General features: G+C 37.5%; 1 protein-coding gene across 14 annotated transcripts in view; it reads right to left on the bottom strand.

The window, feature by feature from the left end:
- Positions 1 to 19940, bottom strand: part of REV1 (REV1 DNA directed polymerase) — a 92064-nt gene that overhangs the window by 9599 nt on the left and 62525 nt on the right. For 11 of the 14 annotated variants that reach the window (XM_030310406.1, XM_030310400.1, XM_030310401.1 and 8 more), the window contains 6 exons: positions 17788 to 17896; positions 13347 to 13475; positions 10850 to 11004; positions 8330 to 8449; positions 3353 to 3573; positions 2916 to 3088 (listed from right to left, as the gene is read on the bottom strand). In XM_030310406.1, the coding sequence (XP_030166266.1) occupies positions 2916 to 3088; positions 3353 to 3573; positions 8330 to 8449; positions 10850 to 11004; positions 13347 to 13475; positions 17788 to 17896 (907 nt within the window). Of the gene's footprint in view, positions 1 to 2915; positions 3089 to 3352; positions 3574 to 8329; positions 8450 to 10849; positions 11005 to 13346; positions 13476 to 13987; positions 14078 to 17787; positions 17897 to 19758; positions 19934 to 19940 lie in introns of those variants that run through there. The other 3 variants (XM_030310412.1, XM_030310413.1, XM_030310408.1) reach the window with 3 other exon arrangements.

Raw genomic sequence — 19940 nt, 5'->3', positions numbered from 1 at the left:
TCTTACAGAATTATAACCTATCAGAGTCTGCAAGGCACATGATTGCCATGTATCTTTTGATCAGGGCCCATTACAAGAGGTAACAGAATCATGGACTGTGGACTACCACTGCTTAACTCAGCCCAACATTACTTCAGTGGGGACTACAGCAGGCGCCCACAGCCTGTTTCTGTAAAGAACCAGAGAATGAATTGCCTGTGCTTTGTGGTTCCTCTCACATGGTCTTCACTCTTTACAAACTTTCATATAAGAATCATTCTTGGCTCACAAAGACCACATAAAAACAGGCCCAAGGAGGGATATGGCCCACAGGAAAGAGTGTATCAACCCCTGAATTAGAGGAAATACAAGGTCAGTGTTATAATATTTCATAATCCCACACCTAAAGCCTTCCTCAGGCAGTTAGAACACTACCAAAATGTTAAGTTTAAGTTAATGGTTTATAACCGATCTGCATTTTGGTAACATTTATAAAATTACACTTGTTCTGATTCATTATGTGTTCTTTTTCATTATCATCTTATCCAAAGTTAGTATTTTAAGGGCACAGCAAAATGTACATTTTATACACAGGTGTTTTTTTTTTTTAACATTAAAAAAATTTTTTTTAATTTTTTTTTTAAATGTTTATTTTTGAGAGAGACAGAGAGACAGCATGAGCAGTGGAGGGGCAGAGAGAGAGAGGGAGACAGAATCAGAAGCTGGCTTCAGGCTCTGAGCTTGAACTCACAAACTGTGAGATCATGACCTGAGGTGAAGTCAGATGCTTAACTGACTGAGCGAGCCACTCAGGGCCCCCCCCCAATTTTTTTTAATGTTTATTTTTGAGAGTGGAAGGGAGGGAGGGAGAGAGAGAGAGAGGACGAGCAGGGGAAGGGCAGAGAGACAGGGAGACACAGAATCTGAATCAGCCTCCAGGCTCTGAGCTATTAGCAAAGAGCCCGATGTGGGGCTCAAAACGACAAACCGTGAGATTGTGACCTGAGCCAAAGTTGGACGCTTAACCGACTGAGCCACCCACCTAGGTGCCTCTACACAGTAGGTTTTGAACTGTCCTGTGGTCACCAAACAAAGAGTCCTCATCTTGTTAGAGACAAACACTGAGATACCTATGGAAGAAACAAGACTGTATAGGAAATTCACTTCAAAATCACTGGGAGAAGGGGAGGAAGGATGGTATCAGAGGAGCTGACAGCAACTGTTGAGATCAGGTAATGGGTTCATAATAGTTCTACTATTTCTACTTTTAAATATGTTTAAAATTTTCATAATAAAACTTTTTAAGTTCAGAACAAAAATGGAACAAATACTAACAACAGCAAGGAGGTATGTGCTTACAAAAAAGGCTGAATATTATCCTTCAACTGGGGGGGCAGGGGGTTCAGTATAATTAATCCTAGTTTTTCTTACTGTTATAATTATATTTTTGGAGTACCTGGATTCTCCAAAAAGGATTAAATGAAGGCTGATTTTCTTACTAAAATTAGACAGAGTGAGCCCCCAGGTACTGCTGATGCACCAAAATATACAATGCTAAGACATTTAAAAATGCATACATGACAAAAGGATACTCTACTGCCAGTTCTCTTTCTAAAGAAAAATTAGTTTTTGGATGATCCTTTTCATGTACCTTGTACAAAGCAAGTTCTAGGTTGCATTCCCAAGAAAGGTATTAATAAACTAGATCTGATTTTCTCATAGAAACCATGTGTAAAAAGATCACTCTATTCCACAGTTAGGGCCTCATAACCAACTTGTTATAGAAAAGACCACTAACACTGTATTTAACTAATACAGCATTTAAAATACGGATACATCAAAATGTTTATTAAAATAGGTTAAATACAGGAGCGCCTTGGTGGCTCAGTTAGTTAAGCACCCAACTCTTGGTTTTGGCTCAGGTCATGATCTCACGGTTTGAGTTCCCGTCCTACGTCAAGCTCTGTGCTGACAGTGCAGGGCCTGCTTGGGATTCCCCCTTTCTCTCTCTCTCTCTCTCTCTCTGCCCTGCTTGTGCTCTCTTTCTCAAAATAATAAACATTTAAAAAAATAGGTAAATATAATAAAGATTACCAACTACCCCAAAAGGTATTTTATAAACGTGTTGTTTAAAGTACAATTTATAACCCGTTTTCATGGTGAACAATGCATGAATGATAAAGCTAGAATGTGCCTGTAATGGAGGGCAGTCCTCTTGTACTTGTGGCAACATCACTATACACACAAACATTTTAATTTCTATGGCAGGCATTAACTAACCCTTAACTTTTTTTTTTTTTTTTTTTTTTTTTTTTAAACAATTCCTTATGTGTGGCTTTCAGGGTCAGAAGTCTCAAGGCTTTGGTTGATCTGACAGATAAAATATAGTGTACCATGTGTTAACAAAATGGCACACAAAATTAGGTATTTTCATATTTGTCACAAACTTCACAGGAAGTTTTATATTAGTGGCCCTCATATTTAATAAAAGGGGGTTTTAAATGCTTTCTACCAATTTGGAGAGACTACAATAATCATTTCAGACACAGAAACTACACCTCCCTAAACAAAGAAAATGTCTCATTAAAATCACTTTCTGAATCACTGTACTGACCCTCACCCCTCCAAGACCCTGTCACAACTGTTGCCACAGTGGCAGGTCTTAGCCTTTCCCTTTCCTTCTGTCCGTGCACTGAAGTCAACAGCCTGAAGACCCTGCTAAAGGTCAGGCACACAGGTGCATGTCAGGAGCCAAACCTGAGGGCAGTGACACAGCTGCAATGGCCTTGCGCTGAGGCCCAGCGCTGCAGAGTACCAGATATCCTCTGAATTCAGAGATCTTTATTCATACTCTTCCTTGGTTTTCTTCATTTTCTATTAATTGTAATAACCTGCACCAAAATATCAATTATCCAAACTCTTTTAAATAAGCTTACCTGGTGATATTATCACAAATTCCATGGCCTCCAAATTTTGCAGTTTCTACAGGGGCCCCAGGCTTTCGTATCATGATTTTGAGCATCAGGCGTTTACCCTTCATGCCAGCAGCTTCAAGTCGTCGCTGAATTTCTTCTGAGAGATTCAGAAGAAAAGCTTCTGCTTCTTTTGGCTATGGAGAGACAAACACAGCAGATCTCCCATGTTATTTTCCTACATACCAAATAATTCTCAAGTATTTTCACTTTCAAAACCAAACATATATACTCTTTATATCCTGCTAAGTGTCTGTTAAAAACAAATATTCTGCAAGCCACGGAAGCAGCAAGAGTGTAAAGTCTTCACTTCAAGCATCAAGAGTCTACGGACTAGTTGGAGAGGGGGACTATGTGAAGAGATAAGAGTAAATGGATAAAACTCGTTAAGAGATCAGTACCTGGGTAAACCTTATTCCATAGTTGATCTCAGCTGAAATAGATTTTCTTTCCTTTTCAGTTCGAACTGGTCTATCATCCAAACCACGGCAGAACCTATAAAGCATCTGACCTGTTTTGGGACCAAATTCTTTTTGGAGTTTTGCCATTGTCATATACTGCAAGTCTCCACAAGTTTTAATTCCCAAAGATGTCAACTTGGATTCCATTGAACGTCCAACTCCTAGAAAAGGAGATATGTATAGTTCTATAATTCTGCACATAAACCATTAAAAACAATTCAGCAATGTTAAAGAACTATTATTCACCCAAAAAACTAGTTTAAAATAATTTCTCTTAAAATTTTTAAGTGACATAATTGAAGCATCTCAAAGATTCAAGAATTTTTTAGTGCAACTGCTAGTAAAGGTATTTCTAGAAACTACTTCTCAATCTGAGTTCTACATATAGGTGAACCTTCTCAAATATGTGTAACTAGGTAAGTTCTCAAAGGAATGCTATCTTTATTACTGAGTAATATTAGGATTTCCTATTTACAGAATCAACTAATGAAGTTACAGACCTATTTAAACAGGTCTACAGTATGACCTATAGTATGACCTAGTGGGACTCCAAGTGTTAGGAATTCTACCATGATTTCTGTGACAGCCAAACCTCTCGACACTTTCAGCCTCACTTGCTATGAATGGAAACTAAAACGAGAACCTTCAACGTAGGTCCAAAACTACAAACATTATTGCTGTCATACTGGACAAAGTGACCTGGGGATGAAGGTTCCTAAGCAAACAAAGTGGCAGCGGGGACAAGATAGATTTCTTCTGTCAACAAAGACGATCTCCCTGAAAAGGTCTCAGCTCTCCTGCATGCAGCACAGTCCCTGTCTCCTTCTCTTCCAGATGCAAGGTCTGAGCCTCACCTGGAGGATACTGATGAGTTGTCACTCTCAATTTGCCCAAGATCTTAACAAAGGTACACATATCTAAGAGAGATATTTAAGAGTAACCTAGGAAACTAAAATTCTTGTCACGATGGCTCTGCACCATCAAATCAGTAATTTCCACCAATGAGAAAAAGACTGTTTCTGGTCTTCTGTAGGAGCTTGGTGGAGAGCTCAGAGTGAAGTCTGCTATGTTCTGCTCATTACTTGATTATCATTCTTCCAGTGTCTATTCTCTCAATGGTCTTTGGCAGAAGGACAACTGGTCTAGTCCAGGCTCTGCCAGGAGAACTTCTTTGAAGCAGTTACCAGGATTAGGAGGCTGCCAACTTTACAAGAGATCTATGGCCATGGAGGTGGGGAAAGTTATTCCCTCCTGAAGTTAGATGAAAGGTGTTAAGGGTGCTGCCTCCCATCAGTGCCATTTTAAAGTTCAAGTAAGAACAGAGAACAAGAAAGAATAACAGAGTCAGCTTTAACAACAACAAAATCTACCAGAGGAGTATCATTCACAAAAAGGTGAAATTCTAAGTGAAACCTATCTGAATATTTTTCATGATGGGGAGGAGAAACTCAAGAAAGACACTAAACTGGCCAAAGTCACACATGACACACTATTCGTGTTCCCTCGGAGAACTGGAGAGTTGTTGATATGTTCTGACTTGCAAAATCAGCAAGAGGCAATAATCCTGGATTAATTCTATGTGTGCTGGGGTGTGGCAGTGGGAAAACCTATTGTTTCTGAACAGTATCTTCAATACAGCAGAACAGATTATTAGCCAGTAGGTACAAAAGAAAAGCTATCATATTAAATATCACCAAATTAACTACAGTCAACCTAATCTAAGTACACTGTCCCTCTAGGGAAAAACAAAAGACCCAGTCTGCTGCAAGCTTACCTAATGAAATGGAATGGCCCTGAAGTTGAACAGGAGAGAGAAGCATGTGGGGGCGGCAGCCCACCTCTAACCCCTACCATACTGCGTGGGGAGGAAAAATTAATCAGCACCAAAACCCTAAGAGGACTGCTAGTTTGACTGCATCATGTATTTGAAAGGAAAGGAGACACCTCTAAGGACAAAGTAATAGGGTCTTGAGGCTCAAACTGAGTGCAGCCACCTAGAAAGGAAAGTGAAAGAAAATATGCTAGCCTAGAACCAAGTGAGAAGAGGAAAAAAAAAAAAAAAAGAGATGTGGAAGCTCCCGGTCCAGCCACTGGGACAAAGACTTGTTATCTGTCCTTGAAGCATAACTATTATTCTAGATTAAAAACAGCCAGTAGTATCTCTTCCCCTGGCATCCAGACTTGGCACTGACAGTGCCATAGAAGAATAAAGTTTTCATCATCTAAATTAACACTGTTTAGGAGAACTTTTTGTGATGATGAAAATGTTATCTGTGCTGTCTAATCCAGTAGGCACTTGCCACATGTGGCTATTAAGCACTGAAATGTGACTAGTGCAGATGAGGAAATGAATTTTATTTTACTATAATTAATTAAATCTTAAATCTTCCTAGCTTCACTTAGTTACTGGTTCCCGTATCAGAACAGCGCACATCTTTATGTACACCTACATGTTCATGGTATTTCTCTAAGAATGGCATGAAGAGATGGCAACCGCAGGCTGGGTGCTCAAACCCAGGTGCAGCAGGTCCTTCAGTTAAGGGCGCACACATAAGGTGAAAAGCCTTGCAAAGATCCAAAGAACTCAAAGAAGTGGCTATTGTATTCAAATAGCTGTTGGGGACAATCCTTTCTTTAATTAAATAAAACAGGTCTCATTAGGTAATGTTAGTGTAACATATAATCATTTTTCTGTAGAGTCCCCTAAAACATAAACTTATTGGAAGTGTGTTTTCTCTTTCTGAGGTAGCTACAGTAATTGTATATATTGTGCTAGACAACTGTGTGCCATGTATACATTTATGGGCACAGAGGGCCAAAAAGAGCTTGCAGAGGACAATGGGGGAGGTGTGTTCATTCATCCTGAGTTTCTTCTGGTTATTGGCCAGAGAGCTATCATATTAAATATCATATTTTCCACAAGATGTTAATAGGCACTATCTATTCATCCTCAAATATCTTTGGGAAATGACTGCTTCCTAACAAAAATATGGTTACTGCAACAATTCTCAACTTTTACTATGTGTGTCTCCACCAGGGATGGTACCCACACACATGTGAAATCTTTTTTTAAAGGAACAGCCTGTATTCTGTGGAGCACACTTTGGAAAAAAGATGATTATAACGCCATCTTCAAGACAGGCATAACAACAGCAAAGTGACATTTTGCATACCTGAAATGTTCTAAATTTATCTGATTAAGAATTTGGGAATTTGCTAAAAGTTGATAGACACATGGAAATCACATGAAGAATTTTGGGCGGATACAACCTGGTTTTGAAGACAGGAGGCCACATGGGAAGATGGCTTGCCAGAGGGAGCCAATCTTGCCACCCCTCACTATATTTCAGACATCCCCTAGGAAATTCAATGCTGTGCGTAAGAATTCAACCAGGACATGGAACTTCAAAAACTTGCCCTTCAAGAAATAAAGTCCCTCTGGCCAGGAAACAAAAGAAAGTGAGAGGGAAGACTGCCAGTTTCAGGAACTAAAAACTCTATTTCTTGTAAAAAATAAACAAACAAAAGAAAACAAAAAACCCCAAACAAACAAAACTAACAAAAATGATTCAGTTTAAAGAAGATGGTGTGATAGACTGAACTGTGTCTCCTTCTAACACTCAATACCTCAGAATGTGACTATAATTAGAGACAGGAACTTGAAAGAGGTAATTGCAGTAGTAAGGTCATATACAAGTGGGTCCTAATCCAGCATGACTGGTGTCCCTGTAACAAAAGGTTAGGACACAGACGCATAAAGAAAAAAGACCATGTGACAACACAGGGAGAAGATGGTCAGTCTACAAGCCAAGGAGAGAGGCCTCAGAAGAAACCACCCTGCTGACAACTCAATCTTGGACTTCTAGCCCCCAGAATCCTGAGAAAATAAGTTTCTGTTACTTAAGCCATGCAGTCTGTGGTATCTTGTTATGGTAGCCTTAGCAAACTAATAGAGATGGCTAATAAAAAAAAAGCTTAAACTCCCATTTTTTTTTTTTTTCCTAAGTAGGCTTCAAATCCAGCATGGAGCCTAACAAAGGGCTTGAACTTATGACCCTGAGATCAAGACCTGAGCTGAGATCAAGAGTCTGACACTTCCCCTAGAGACATTTCTTAGAAAGAGGTATCTATCTACTGGGGCGCCTGGGTGGCTCAGTCGGTTAAGCATCTGACCCCTGATTTCAGCTCAGATCATGATCTTACAGTTCATGGTTTTGAGCCCCACCGGAATTGTCCTACACACAAAAAAAATTAGATCTATTCCAGGCCTCAAAAGGGCAACTGTTTTTCAGTTATATTTGATGATTTGTCTATGGAAAGATTTTTACATGCTAGGATTGTTAGCCACACAGCAACCACACAAAAATATAAAATAACTAAACATCCTGGCCCTTAGCAGAGAAAGGTGGAGATGGACATTTTACCTCAACCTCTGAGTTAACAAAACATAACACTTCATCTTTAGGCTTTACTCTTCCTAATATGATTCGTACATTTTCTACTTTTCTTACTAAACTCAGAAACCTGTCACAAGTGCAGCAGTATAATTTTATAAATAGGGGTATCGATTCTCAAACTTTGTAATTGGCCTAGAAGTACACAATTTCAATTATGATTTATTTAAGGGGCGAAACGTCAATTTCATCATATTTAAAATGACTTCTTAGCATCCCCTGATCTTGTCACTTGAGAAATACTTAAACTAAAAGATGTGAGAAACAGAAGTAAAAGGTAACATGCAGGTCCTGGTAAGGAATTACTCATTGCAGAATTTCAAATTCTAGTTTTCATGGCACTCAATCATGGATAAAAAAATATATAATCATGTTTTGGAAAAGAATTATGTTCCAAAACTATGAAAAGCACTAATAAATGTTTACAATAAATGAAAGTTAAAAAGCACAGATCTGTATTTACCTGGTAGATTACTAACTAGCTGACCTCTGATAAAATCATCTACTTCTTCTGGTTTTAGGTGGTACTGCCCATCTGGTTTTGCTTTTCTAGTTGCCATTCTAGCAAGAAGAATATTAGAACCTATAAAGTTAAAAAAAAATGTTCAAGAAATATTCATAATTATTTTTAAATTTCTTAAAAAAAGACATCTACAGACAAATTACCTATCCAATTTCTCTCAAAAACAATGAAAAACAATTTTCAATTCTGATCATTTCAAACACAGTACAAAACTGGCAGAATTTTGTTAAGTATGACAGATTATAATCCACATGGTTATTGGATAGGGGTTTCCCTTTGTTCCCAACTGAGTGTCATTTCAACACCTCCTATCCCTGGTAAAGGAACAGAAAAAATAGTCCTAATCTTATGACTGGAAGTTTACAGGCACTGAAGGCAATGATCAGAAATCAGATCATCCCACCAACCAATGCATCCAGGCTAGGCAGGGAAATAAAGCCAAAGGAGTGCTATTGGAAGGGGGGTTATGGGGGCAGGGAGAGGCGGGGGAAGGGAACCCAAGGAACCCGAAGTCTCACTATATAATCAGAACATGTGCAGGATAGGGGCACTTGTACCCCAATGTTTATAGCAGCACTTTCAACAATAGCCAAATTATGGAAAGAGCCTAAATGCCCATCAACTGACAAATGGATAAAGAAGATGTGGTTTATATATACAATGGAATACTACTTGGCAATGAGAAAGAATAAAATATGGCCATTTGTAGCAACATGGATGGAACTGGAGAGTGTTATGCTAAGTGAAATAAGTAAGGCAGAGAAAGACAGATACCACATGTTTTAAGTCATATGTGGATCCTGAGAAACTTAACAAAGAACCATGGGGGAGGAGAAGGGGAAAAAACAAAAAGTTACAGAGAGGGAGGGAGGCAAACCATAAGAGACTCTAAAATACTGAGAACAAACTGAGGGTTGGTGCGGGTGGGGGAGAAGGGAAAGTGGGTGATGGACATTGAAGAGGGCACCTGTTGGGATGAGCACTGGGTGTTGTATGGAAACCAATTTGACAACAAACTATATTTAATTAAAAAAAAAAAAAAAACCATGTGCAGGAGAAATTGAGGGTATGAGCATCTTGAAAACAAAGACAGATAGTGACAGTGAGGTCCCAGGTGTGGTATGGACATGGAGAAGTAATGCAGAGCAGAGGAAAAGGCTACCTGGGACAGAGATGGTATCAGGGGTCTGTGAGAGGAGGGTGTCAGGTAAATTGCTATGTAAATAATAAAATCTCCAGAATTTATGGAAGACTTATAAAAAGGATATGCCTCAGTCTTACAGAAGACTTACATAACAACTATGGGTTTTCCTAGGGTAGATATGTAGATATTCATTAAGAGAAAAAGTTCTGCAAAGTCATACTAAAACGATAAAAGTGGTGAGTTGTGGAGAGGGGGCTGAGGAATGGAAGTATCATGTGGGATTTTTGTTTTAATTATGTGCTTAAACTTAAAAGAATGTACTGTACTCACATTGTCACACCTGTAAATTAGAAAGAAGTACAAGTTAAAACAAACAAAACCCATGCCAGATACTGGAATACAGAAAATAAGCCCTAAATGAATATTGAGAAGGATCTGCGGGCCAAACATGGGAGGATAAAGGTAGGCCAGCTAGTAACAGGAAGAATGCTATGAATGTATTAATCATGTTTTTTATTTTCTGTATCTTATGATACCATGTTCTGACACCTTTAAAATCTTGCTGGCTGGGGAGAGGGCTAGCTGGTTCCTAAGGACAGCAAACAGCTGTCATATCAACACCTATCAACATCTCTCATATGCAACCCAGCCACCCCCAACCATCTCATCAAGCTCACACACAAAAACAGTGTTTTCCTCCCCTAAATCATCCCAGGGCCAAGGTACCAGGGGACTAGAGATCTCCGCATATAGCCCTAAAACCACAGGATTATCCACAGTAGCCAATTCAAGGCTGTTTGCTCTGCTCTGTCCAGCTTTTCCCACAGAAACCCCAATATAGGCTCTGGCCTACGATTTCCTCTCACCCTGCTTCTGCCTCCTGACCAAAACTGGGGGCTTCTCCATGTGGCCCTGTGTGGTATGGCATGCCCCCTCCTCCTCTCAGGAAGTGTTAAAAAAGAGTATGTGTTTTTTAACACACATGTAAGAAAGAAAGTGTTTTTTAAAGAGCATGTTTACAAATATTGAATTCAATTCTCCCCATTTTTTGAAAAACTAAAATATTCCAACTTGTTTATCTGAAAGATATCATTATCAATCACAATTTCTAACACTTTTATCTCACGTATTACACAAATATGAGTGATACTAAGAATAGTTTTAGAAGTCAGGGGCCTATGTGGTATGATAAAAAAAAAAAAAAACACCAAAATCTAAAAAAAAAAAAAATCACTCTTAAATATTAAACGATATTCAGTGATCACAAAACAATACTTTGAGTAAAATGAATCATATGAGATAAGCTGTACACTAACCAATTCCAACAGAGGCAGCACATTTGGTCTGGTCTTTGATTTCCATGCGGACAGCATTTGCAAATTCATCAGGAGTAAGTCTGGTCTCTGCAAGGATCTCAGTGATGTCTACCAGTGCTTCATCACAACTCACAGCTTCGATGTTATGTGTGTAGCTATCAACAAAAGAGCAAAGGCAGTGAACCAGGCGCAGCCTGCCATCTAGTAGACACTAATGTTGCACCAAGTCCAGCCTTCCTATGGCATCTTTCTTCACATTTCCTAATAAGACTTAAAATGCTAAACAGTATTAGCATTTTAATTAAACTGACCCAAGTACCACTATTTAGTCACCTAACTTTTAACTGTAAAACGAATTAGTATTTTCCCATTTCCTATAACTACCAAAAATACAACAGAAATTATTATTCCAGTTTCTCTATACTGTAAAATTCTGAACATCTAAAAATTAGTGGGTGAATTAGAACTGTCAGAACATCTAAAATATTTTCAAACATGGTTTATCAGAATCCCAAACGGACAGAAAAATTACACAAATCAAATTAAGTAACTGATGATTTCCTCAACAAAAACACCATAATTAAATACTTTTCATTGTAGCAGACCTGGGATAGGGATATAGGATAGGATATAAAGGATATAAAGGTCAATCACCCCAAATACCTGTCTAAAAGAACACAGATGACATTCCTGAATGTAGAAATACTTTGGGTTTTGGTTATTATCTACACAAAGGCCTTGTTTTAATTAGCTATAGAAGAGGAAAAGAAAAGCAGAGTTGTCATGTGGCTCCAAAGCTAATCAAATATGTGGACCACAAATGTAAGGCAACTGGAAAGGCCTCGAGGTCAAAAATGTGTCTTTAATAATCTACATGATAAGGTATACTATGCCTCATCTCACCCACATCTTACTGCAGGTTACAAATCAGGTTAATGAATATTGAATATCTGTATTCATTTAAGAAATGAGTGTTTTGTTTACACTTAAATAAAGGTAAGAGCAGAAGGGTGCACCTGATCTGAAGAATTTTGCTTCAGAGTGAAAGCTAACTTGAAACATGGAGAATATGAAGCCGAGGCAGGATTTCCAAAGAGTGAAAGGAGAACACCACTGAATTTTTTCCCATAGCAAAGCCACATGTCACTGACAATGTCTGCACAAACTAAAATTATCTCAGGACTAGTATGTGTCATGGCTCTCTCTCAAATCCTCCTGATGTGAGATTCAGGCTGACAGTTGCTTGAATGCCTTGATACTCAAAACACAGTTGTACCACTACCCAGCTCAGTCATCCATTCTCAGCCCTTATTTGGATGCTTCTATTGACCCCAGCTCTGGAACAGGATTTAAAAACTTGGTAACACCAACATTCCCATATGTGGGATCTTAAGGACAGCTGTGATTATAAATGGCTTATCATTCAGCACTCAGACCCACAAACTAATGCCAGAAACCATCATCTGTTCCTTTTATTTTCTCTCTCTTGATCAAACAGAGATTGAATCTCATTCCTCTCTGTAGGACCAGCACCATCAACAACTGTCTGCATTTAATAGATAATAAATATTCAAAATAATGCGTAACAAAGGAGAGGAAGAGGTGAAGACAGAGGTACAAGAAGGATCTCTTAGAACATTAATATACTCCAAAGGTCAACAGACCTTGGCCTACTGTCCAGATAGTTTTGGTAAATCAATAATACAGCCATGCCCATTCACTAATACTTCTGTCTGTGGCTGCTTTCACAGCCACAGGAGCTGGGACAGACCTTTTCTAGCCCTTTATAGAAAAAAATATGCTGACTGCTGCTTCAGACCATACATGGCCTGCAATATATTTATTTTAAATTTTGAGTTTTGAATTAATATTAAATATACCTACACCACAACTAAAAATTAACCTCCTTTTCTCAAGCCAACTAATCAACCACCCTGAAACTATACTAAAAACTAACTTTTGGCATACCTAATGATTTTAGAAGATAAATGGTTTTAGAGTCTCCACTTGTTAACCCATTTATCTAATCATAAACGAAACTATAATTCAAACATAATAAAAGAAAAAAACCAGGTTAAAAAATACCAATCTTTCATCTGTCTGGGTTAATGACTTTAGAAGATAAATGGTTTTAGAGTCTCCACTTGTTAACCCATTTATCTAATCATAAACGAAACTATAATTAGGTTAAAAAATGCCAATCTTTCATCTGTCTGGGTTCCAAGGGAAGAAAACGAGAGCCACTTAACTAAAGTTATGCAGGCAGAGAACCCGTTTATACCTATATCAGGAAGCACCTGAACAGTTTGAGCAGTGCAAACATGTCCCTTAAGATTGAGCTACTGATTATTGGAATTGCTGAGGAATGGGACACTGAAAGAGGTTAAGAGTCTAGCAAATATGACCCTGCCAACCCTAAAGAAAGCTGGATTCTCTTCATTATTAAATATAAGAAGTAAAAAAACAGACATGAAAGTGACTGTGGTATATGCTGTACCTTGCCAATGTTTCATACATTGTTCGTGCAACTTCCTTATATGCATGAAAATCATATGGAACAGCTTGAAGATTAGGACAAAGTTGTTTAGCTTGCCCAAAAAACATTCCATTCTTAATGCCAACTTGTCTAGAGAAAGAATAAAACACAATGAATGTTATACTAGGAATAACTTTCAAATGCAAAATCAAATATCAAATGTTGACAGTATGTCCCCATGCCAATAATATATACTTTTCGTTTAACTCAATTCTCATTAGGGATAAACAACAAGCATTAAGGAAACTTCAAGTTTGTTTCCCCCCCAAAGGAAAAATGCACAATTGACTGATTAGCGTAAATGACATGTGTGAATGTGCCAAAATATGTTATTAAAAGACCAGGTTTGGCTCTTGTCTGTATGTGAAGATTTCTCCTAAGACTCTGACCTCTGGCCCCTTTGCAGAGATGCCAGCATGCCATATGCTGGTGATATCACAACCACCACAGAGCAGGAATGTGCTGTCAAAAAGAGGTTTTCTTCCCCTAACACATGGCACGGTTTGGCCAGGGTTCATCCCCCAAAGACAAAGAATATAAACGAAAGAACTACACAAAACAGTGCTATGTGACAAACAGACAAAATGTACTCATCCTATTACCACCCAATTCCCAATTGACCAATTCCATGCTCCTGAAGTGGCTCCACAGTGGTTGAGATGCCAACAGCATTGTATATGGTAGGACATCACTCTGGGCAGGAGCCAGGGTTCCAGAACTTTGAGGGACCTAATTGAAAATGGTAAATTTTAAATCTTTTGCGTGTCTCAATGCCCCACATTACCTTTGATATTTGGAGCATTCAGCACAAAACTGTAATTATGGAATTATATATAATTAGTAAAATTCCATTTTACCACTCTGTAATGAAACCAAGAAAAAATACTAAAATAAAAACACAAGCAAAATAATAAGCACTGTTTCACCAGATTACATACTCCTGTGTAAATACATCAGTTATTCTATACATTTTTCAATAAATATTTACTAAGTGCTTACTCAGCATGGTAGTGTGCCCTGTTTTGAGAAACAATATACAAATACTATGCTTCAGTTACTCAGAAACCTCTGGCACCCTCCCCATCTCACACCACCGAAAGCCAAGAAGGAAAAGAATCCTCCAAGCTACTCAGAAGTAAATGCAAAATCATATGCATTTCTGATGGACACAAAAACAGTAATAAATTACTGACTTCAAAGCTCCTAGTAGACGAGAAGTATCTAATAGGAAGGAAAAATGACAGTAAAAGAAGTGCTGACTGACAAACAGTATGGCAACGAAAATTTTCTCATTCATTCAACAAAAATTTATGTCTGAGGTATTTTGCGAGGTGGTAGGTAAAACATGGTAAACAAAACAGACCCCATGACGTTCACAAGGATTACCCTCCCTACACTCACCCACCAAATAATAGATCATAGTCAATGGATCTTGTTTAGTAAAGCAAGGATGTGTGTGTGTGTGTGTGTGTGTGTGTAAAAGTTTTAAAGTCTATATACAAACACATACAGTTTAAGACATTTTCAATAATGCTACATGTGTAGGTTCAGCATGCAAAAGCTAAGCTTACAAATTAAAGGTAATTATTCATTATTGAAAGAATGTGTTACATAACTGCTATATACTGTATTCTTATATTTACAATAATTGTATTTTCCTATTTTTTCACTTATTCAAAAATTTTCAAGGATATGTTACTTATTAGCAAAACAAAAGACATCTATTTATGTACTTGTGCACATATACATCTTGGAGAGAAATGTTTAGGAGCCACTAAACACTAGGGAAGTTACAAACAAAAAAGGAAAACCTAAGGGAACCTAAGAGGGTTCCCATAACTAAGGGAAGGAAGCAAAATTCTCTTGAGTTGGTAGTTGGGAAAGTGGATTTGTTTCATATAAAATAAATGAATAAAGGCAAATACAAAACATTATAGTGATCCTTCACTACAAGTGGTTTATCTATTCCTGTCAACTAGATCCCACAGAGAATAAACTACCAATACTTTATCAGTGTGTGCCACAAAAAATTGTTTATTTGCAGGTTTACACTGCACATGTATGTCACTGCCCATTCAATATGCTAATAGGTATCCACATCACTATAAGAACAGTAAAGCGTCCTTACAAAAGTGCATGAAAACAGAGATTTAAAAATGATTGATCTTAAAAAATATGTGATTCTCGGATATTCATAGATCACTTCCTATTCATCCATATATCTACCTTCTCACTTATGTATAAATCTTGCTCTTTCTGTTAAGTATGAGTAAAACTAAACAGTAATGTATATTCTAGCCTTCGTATATACATTCTACCTTTCCATAATTTCTACCCTCATGTGTACATACCATCCTTTCCTGACCTCATTATTAGTCTGTGTCTTTTGGAAACTCAACAATGGATAAAACTGGGAGGCCCATCCCTATATCCAGTCCCTACTCCAACCCTAAAAACATTTCTCTGATGCAAATGTGAGAAATTTTTAACAAATCTTCTCGCCTAAGGAAAATATAATTATTGGACAAGAAAAGGGTATCCAAGAATTGTTTTCTAGAGACTTTCTATCAACAGCTTTCTACAAAAGGAAAATCACAATAAGAGATAAAACCCCACTCTTATGGGTTTTTCTTCCCCCAACTTATACTCAAATTCATTTTCATCACTTATGTTTCTCCTTAAACAATTACCACCTCACTGGCTTGCTGCATAGTATTTGGACCATATTATCGTAACACCAATTATTCTGTAATACATTCAGCTTGACAATCACTATCTTTGATGCAATACGACTGCAACATCCAAACACCAAAAGAAGCCTAGAGCTCCTAGAGCTCCTCCTACAGCTGTGGCTACTTGTGTCCAAAGCCATCAGGAACAGGAAACACTTTTACCCCCAAGGCAGCCTTGCTACCCTATGACCAGCACTCAGCCTGGGGTGCTGAATGAGAAGAGACACCCTTCAGAAGCAATAGAGAGGGTGGGGCTTTCACTTCAGCCTTGAGCAAAACTCAAACACCAAGAGAGTATTCCTGAGCTTCCCCATGCCCTCCACATGTGAACACAACTGTCCAGACACCAGAGGCACAAGTCATCATCCAACAACTCAGTGGGGAAAAAAGCCAGACTTACTGAGCACAACACAAAATCAGCTCTAAACTGCCTGGCTTAATAAAAATATAACAATCCAGAATGCATTTGTATCTGACTTATCATTTTTATTAAAGTAAATTTTCAACTCTTGGGCTGCATTATCAACAATGAAAAGGTTAAAACATAATTCTGTCAATAAGAAAGGCAAAGTCAGTCTAGGAGTAAAAGTTTCACAGGTCATAATTGGGAAGTAATTTAAAATATTTTATAATTACGTATGTTTGATTTCAAAGGTTTCTTAAGTATTCTTTTTATAAAATAACTGGCAAGATTTTAAACTATTTCAGTTAGATGATGTTGAAATATCTTTTGTTCCTATTAGACTTGCTTGAACAACCCCAACTTTTAATTAGGACTGAAAAATGTTACATATATCAAATCATTATGCTATACACCTGCAACTAATATAACGTTACATGCCAATTATATCTCAATAAAAAAGAAAAGTATGAATGACAAAGGCATAAGTAAAAAAGACTGAAAAATATAACTGATGTAGGACTCTGTTTTTATAATTGTTAAATACTTTAATGCTTGCCAACGATATGTAAATGTTATAAAGGTAGAAAGTGTCAGTTATCAGGAAAGAAAAAAAAAGAGGCAGCTCTTTCAAATTAATCATTATTACTCTAGTTTTAAATGATTTAAGTGTGAGGAACACATACATAATGTCTGTTTCTTCCTGTACTAACAGAGCCCACTGTAATGAGAGTTTAAGGTTACTGTAAGATAAAAACCTACACACAAAGTTGGTACTAACAAGTTGACAACAGTCTGCAATTTTAAGTGAGGAGATTATTGGGTATGCCAATACGCAATTATTTACTTGTAATTTAATAGACAATCAAGTTTTAACAAAAAATTTTAAGAAAATATTATGTATTACGAGTTTTAAATTGCAAGGGATTTTTCTTAGCTATAAAAAGGAGTGATCAGAATAGATGAATAGTAAAAAATATCTAATTCTTTAATTCTATCCTTCAAAAGACAATGGTCTGAGAGTGACAATGCCCAATTTCTTTTGGTTTCCACTGTAGGACCTACCAATTCATCAGGAAAGTAAGGTATTTATTTAAAGTTATCTAGCATTTGTGAAAGGAAAAAAGGAACTGAAGGGACTAAGCCTTGAAATATTTCTTTCCATAACATGTAATACAGGGATGACTGGCACGTCTGAATCCACTTCAAAAGAGTCTGTAAAAATGATTAACTATCCGTAAGTATTACAATAGACTTAATTTCCACATACCTGGCTTCGTAACTACAAGAGGCAATTTCAGCCTTTGACAAAACAGAATCAATCCCATTTGCTTGTGCAGAATCTTGATTCTCCCACATTGATGAATCTGGTATCTTTGCTTTAAAAATAATAAAATTTAATAATTATACATTGGAAACTCATTTTCCTTAACTTTCATTCAAGAAATGTATTTTCCATTCCTTTCATATATAAATGCATAGTAAATTCCAAATAGTTATATCCACTGGTATTGGTCTCCTTACTTAATAAAAGAAAACTTATAGCTCTAAAATGGTTTGCTTCCATTTATACTTCATCAGCGGTCAGACAAAAATGTGTAATAAATTGAAAGTGTTCACTTTAGTAAAGATTTTGAGTTTTTTAGTTTTTTTTCTTTTTTACACAATATATCAAAAGATAAATATAAAACATTCTTCAACAGTCTCTTGAGATGAAAAGGATGAAAAGTTATCAGGAAGATGAATCCCTCTTTTAGCCTTGAAAGGATTATACAGCTCTCTGTAATGGGAAACTTAAGTTAATGGAAAATACACATTTCTCTGAATGTTCTTTGCTATTTCCTAAATAAACTACCTCCAAAGCTTAAAGCTACTGAACAACATGCTCAACAAACACCAATTTCCTGGAAGTCATTCGATCCAATTCAGTAGGTCGAATACCAGAAAGAGGTTTCATCCTAAATTTAAGGTTTTTCTTTTGAACACACATCGGGTAAAAGAGCTTCACAACACTGCCCACCTTTCAGTAAGTTCTACTCAATGGCTTAACAATGCATGTTCAATTAAAAACATTCAGGTGTGATCAGAATACCAATTGCTTTACACAATACAACTCTAGCCTAAACAGTACCACTCACTAGTATCTTTTAATATCCAAACCCAATTTACAGCTTCACACAAGATTATAAAAGCACCTATCAGGAGAGTACTGACTGCACGCCATTTTACCTCCTTTAGCACCTTTAGCTTCACTAGCAATTGAGAAAGATTAAAACACAACTTCAGTTCTTGGTCTCTTGGGATATTAAGTTCCAAGACTATGTTTTAAAAACATATATTCTTGAAACACAATCTCAGCCATAGTTCTAGTATTATGAACAAAAATACCAGTAGTTAGTAAAACAAGCCAAGATATACCACTTCAATTAATTCTAGACAAACCTATTTTGAGTATAATATATAACTAGCAAACCCAGGATTTCTCTTCTGCATATTTCAGAGACACAATGTTCCATGAAAAATCAGCCAAGTTAAAGCACCCCCAGGAACACATGGCAAAGTATCTGGCTTTATGGGCCAAAATAAGTCTTCCTGATTTGACTCCAGAAACTGTCAACGTCTTTTACCCAACTATGCAACCCACGTAAGTATTTCTGGATTCCGGCACCCAAACACACAAAGCATAAACCCAAATCAAACTGAAAGGACTGGTATCTTAATGGGCTCAAATCCCACTTGCCTCAAAAATTAAAACAGCAGAGTATAAAATTTAAGCTATGATTTCTGATATATTATGATACACATATGCTATACTATGATACATTAAAAACAGAGTGCAGAGCAGACTTCCCCATTTTTCTGAAGCATCTTAGAAGGCTAAATATTATCAGCTTTCTTAGTCCATTATTCTAAGCTGAAAATCTTTAGGAAATTTCAGGATTGTCAGTATCATAGTTCAAGAGAGGCTGCTACTGAACCAACAACAACAACAAAGAGAGCTGAAGCTTGAAGAGCCACAACCAGCTGCCTTTCACAAGTATAACCATGATTATGTATGCCTTGAAAGTTGGGGAGTTAGGTGACTTCTATTTGAAAGTCTAGTTAAATAATCTATGATACTTGTCTGGAAAAATCACAGGAAAGTCATGCTGGAGGTGAGAACAGTGTCTGTGCTCCCTGTGCTCCCAATGCCCTGCCTGAGAGGCAGCACCTCGGGTTTCTCTTCACTGGGCTGGCTGACCTTTTCCACAGTGCAGCAGAGTGCAGGGATCCCTCCACGAGCGCAGTGAGTTGCTTCAAGGGAGATTCAGGGAAATTCAGGGACACACTGTCCTCACTGGAGGGCAAAGTAGAGAACTGCTCATCAAAACTTGACAAACTAGACGGGCACATGGAGAATGTGGAGGAACGGTTGGAGAAATC

Source organism: Lynx canadensis, chromosome A3 (assembly GCF_007474595.2).
Source record: "Lynx canadensis isolate LIC74 chromosome A3, mLynCan4.pri.v2, whole genome shotgun sequence".
Lineage (NCBI taxonomy): Eukaryota > Metazoa > Chordata > Mammalia > Carnivora > Felidae > Lynx > Lynx canadensis.
Note: the sequence above shows the minus strand (reverse complement) of the source record. Positions and strands in the feature narration are given on the sequence as shown.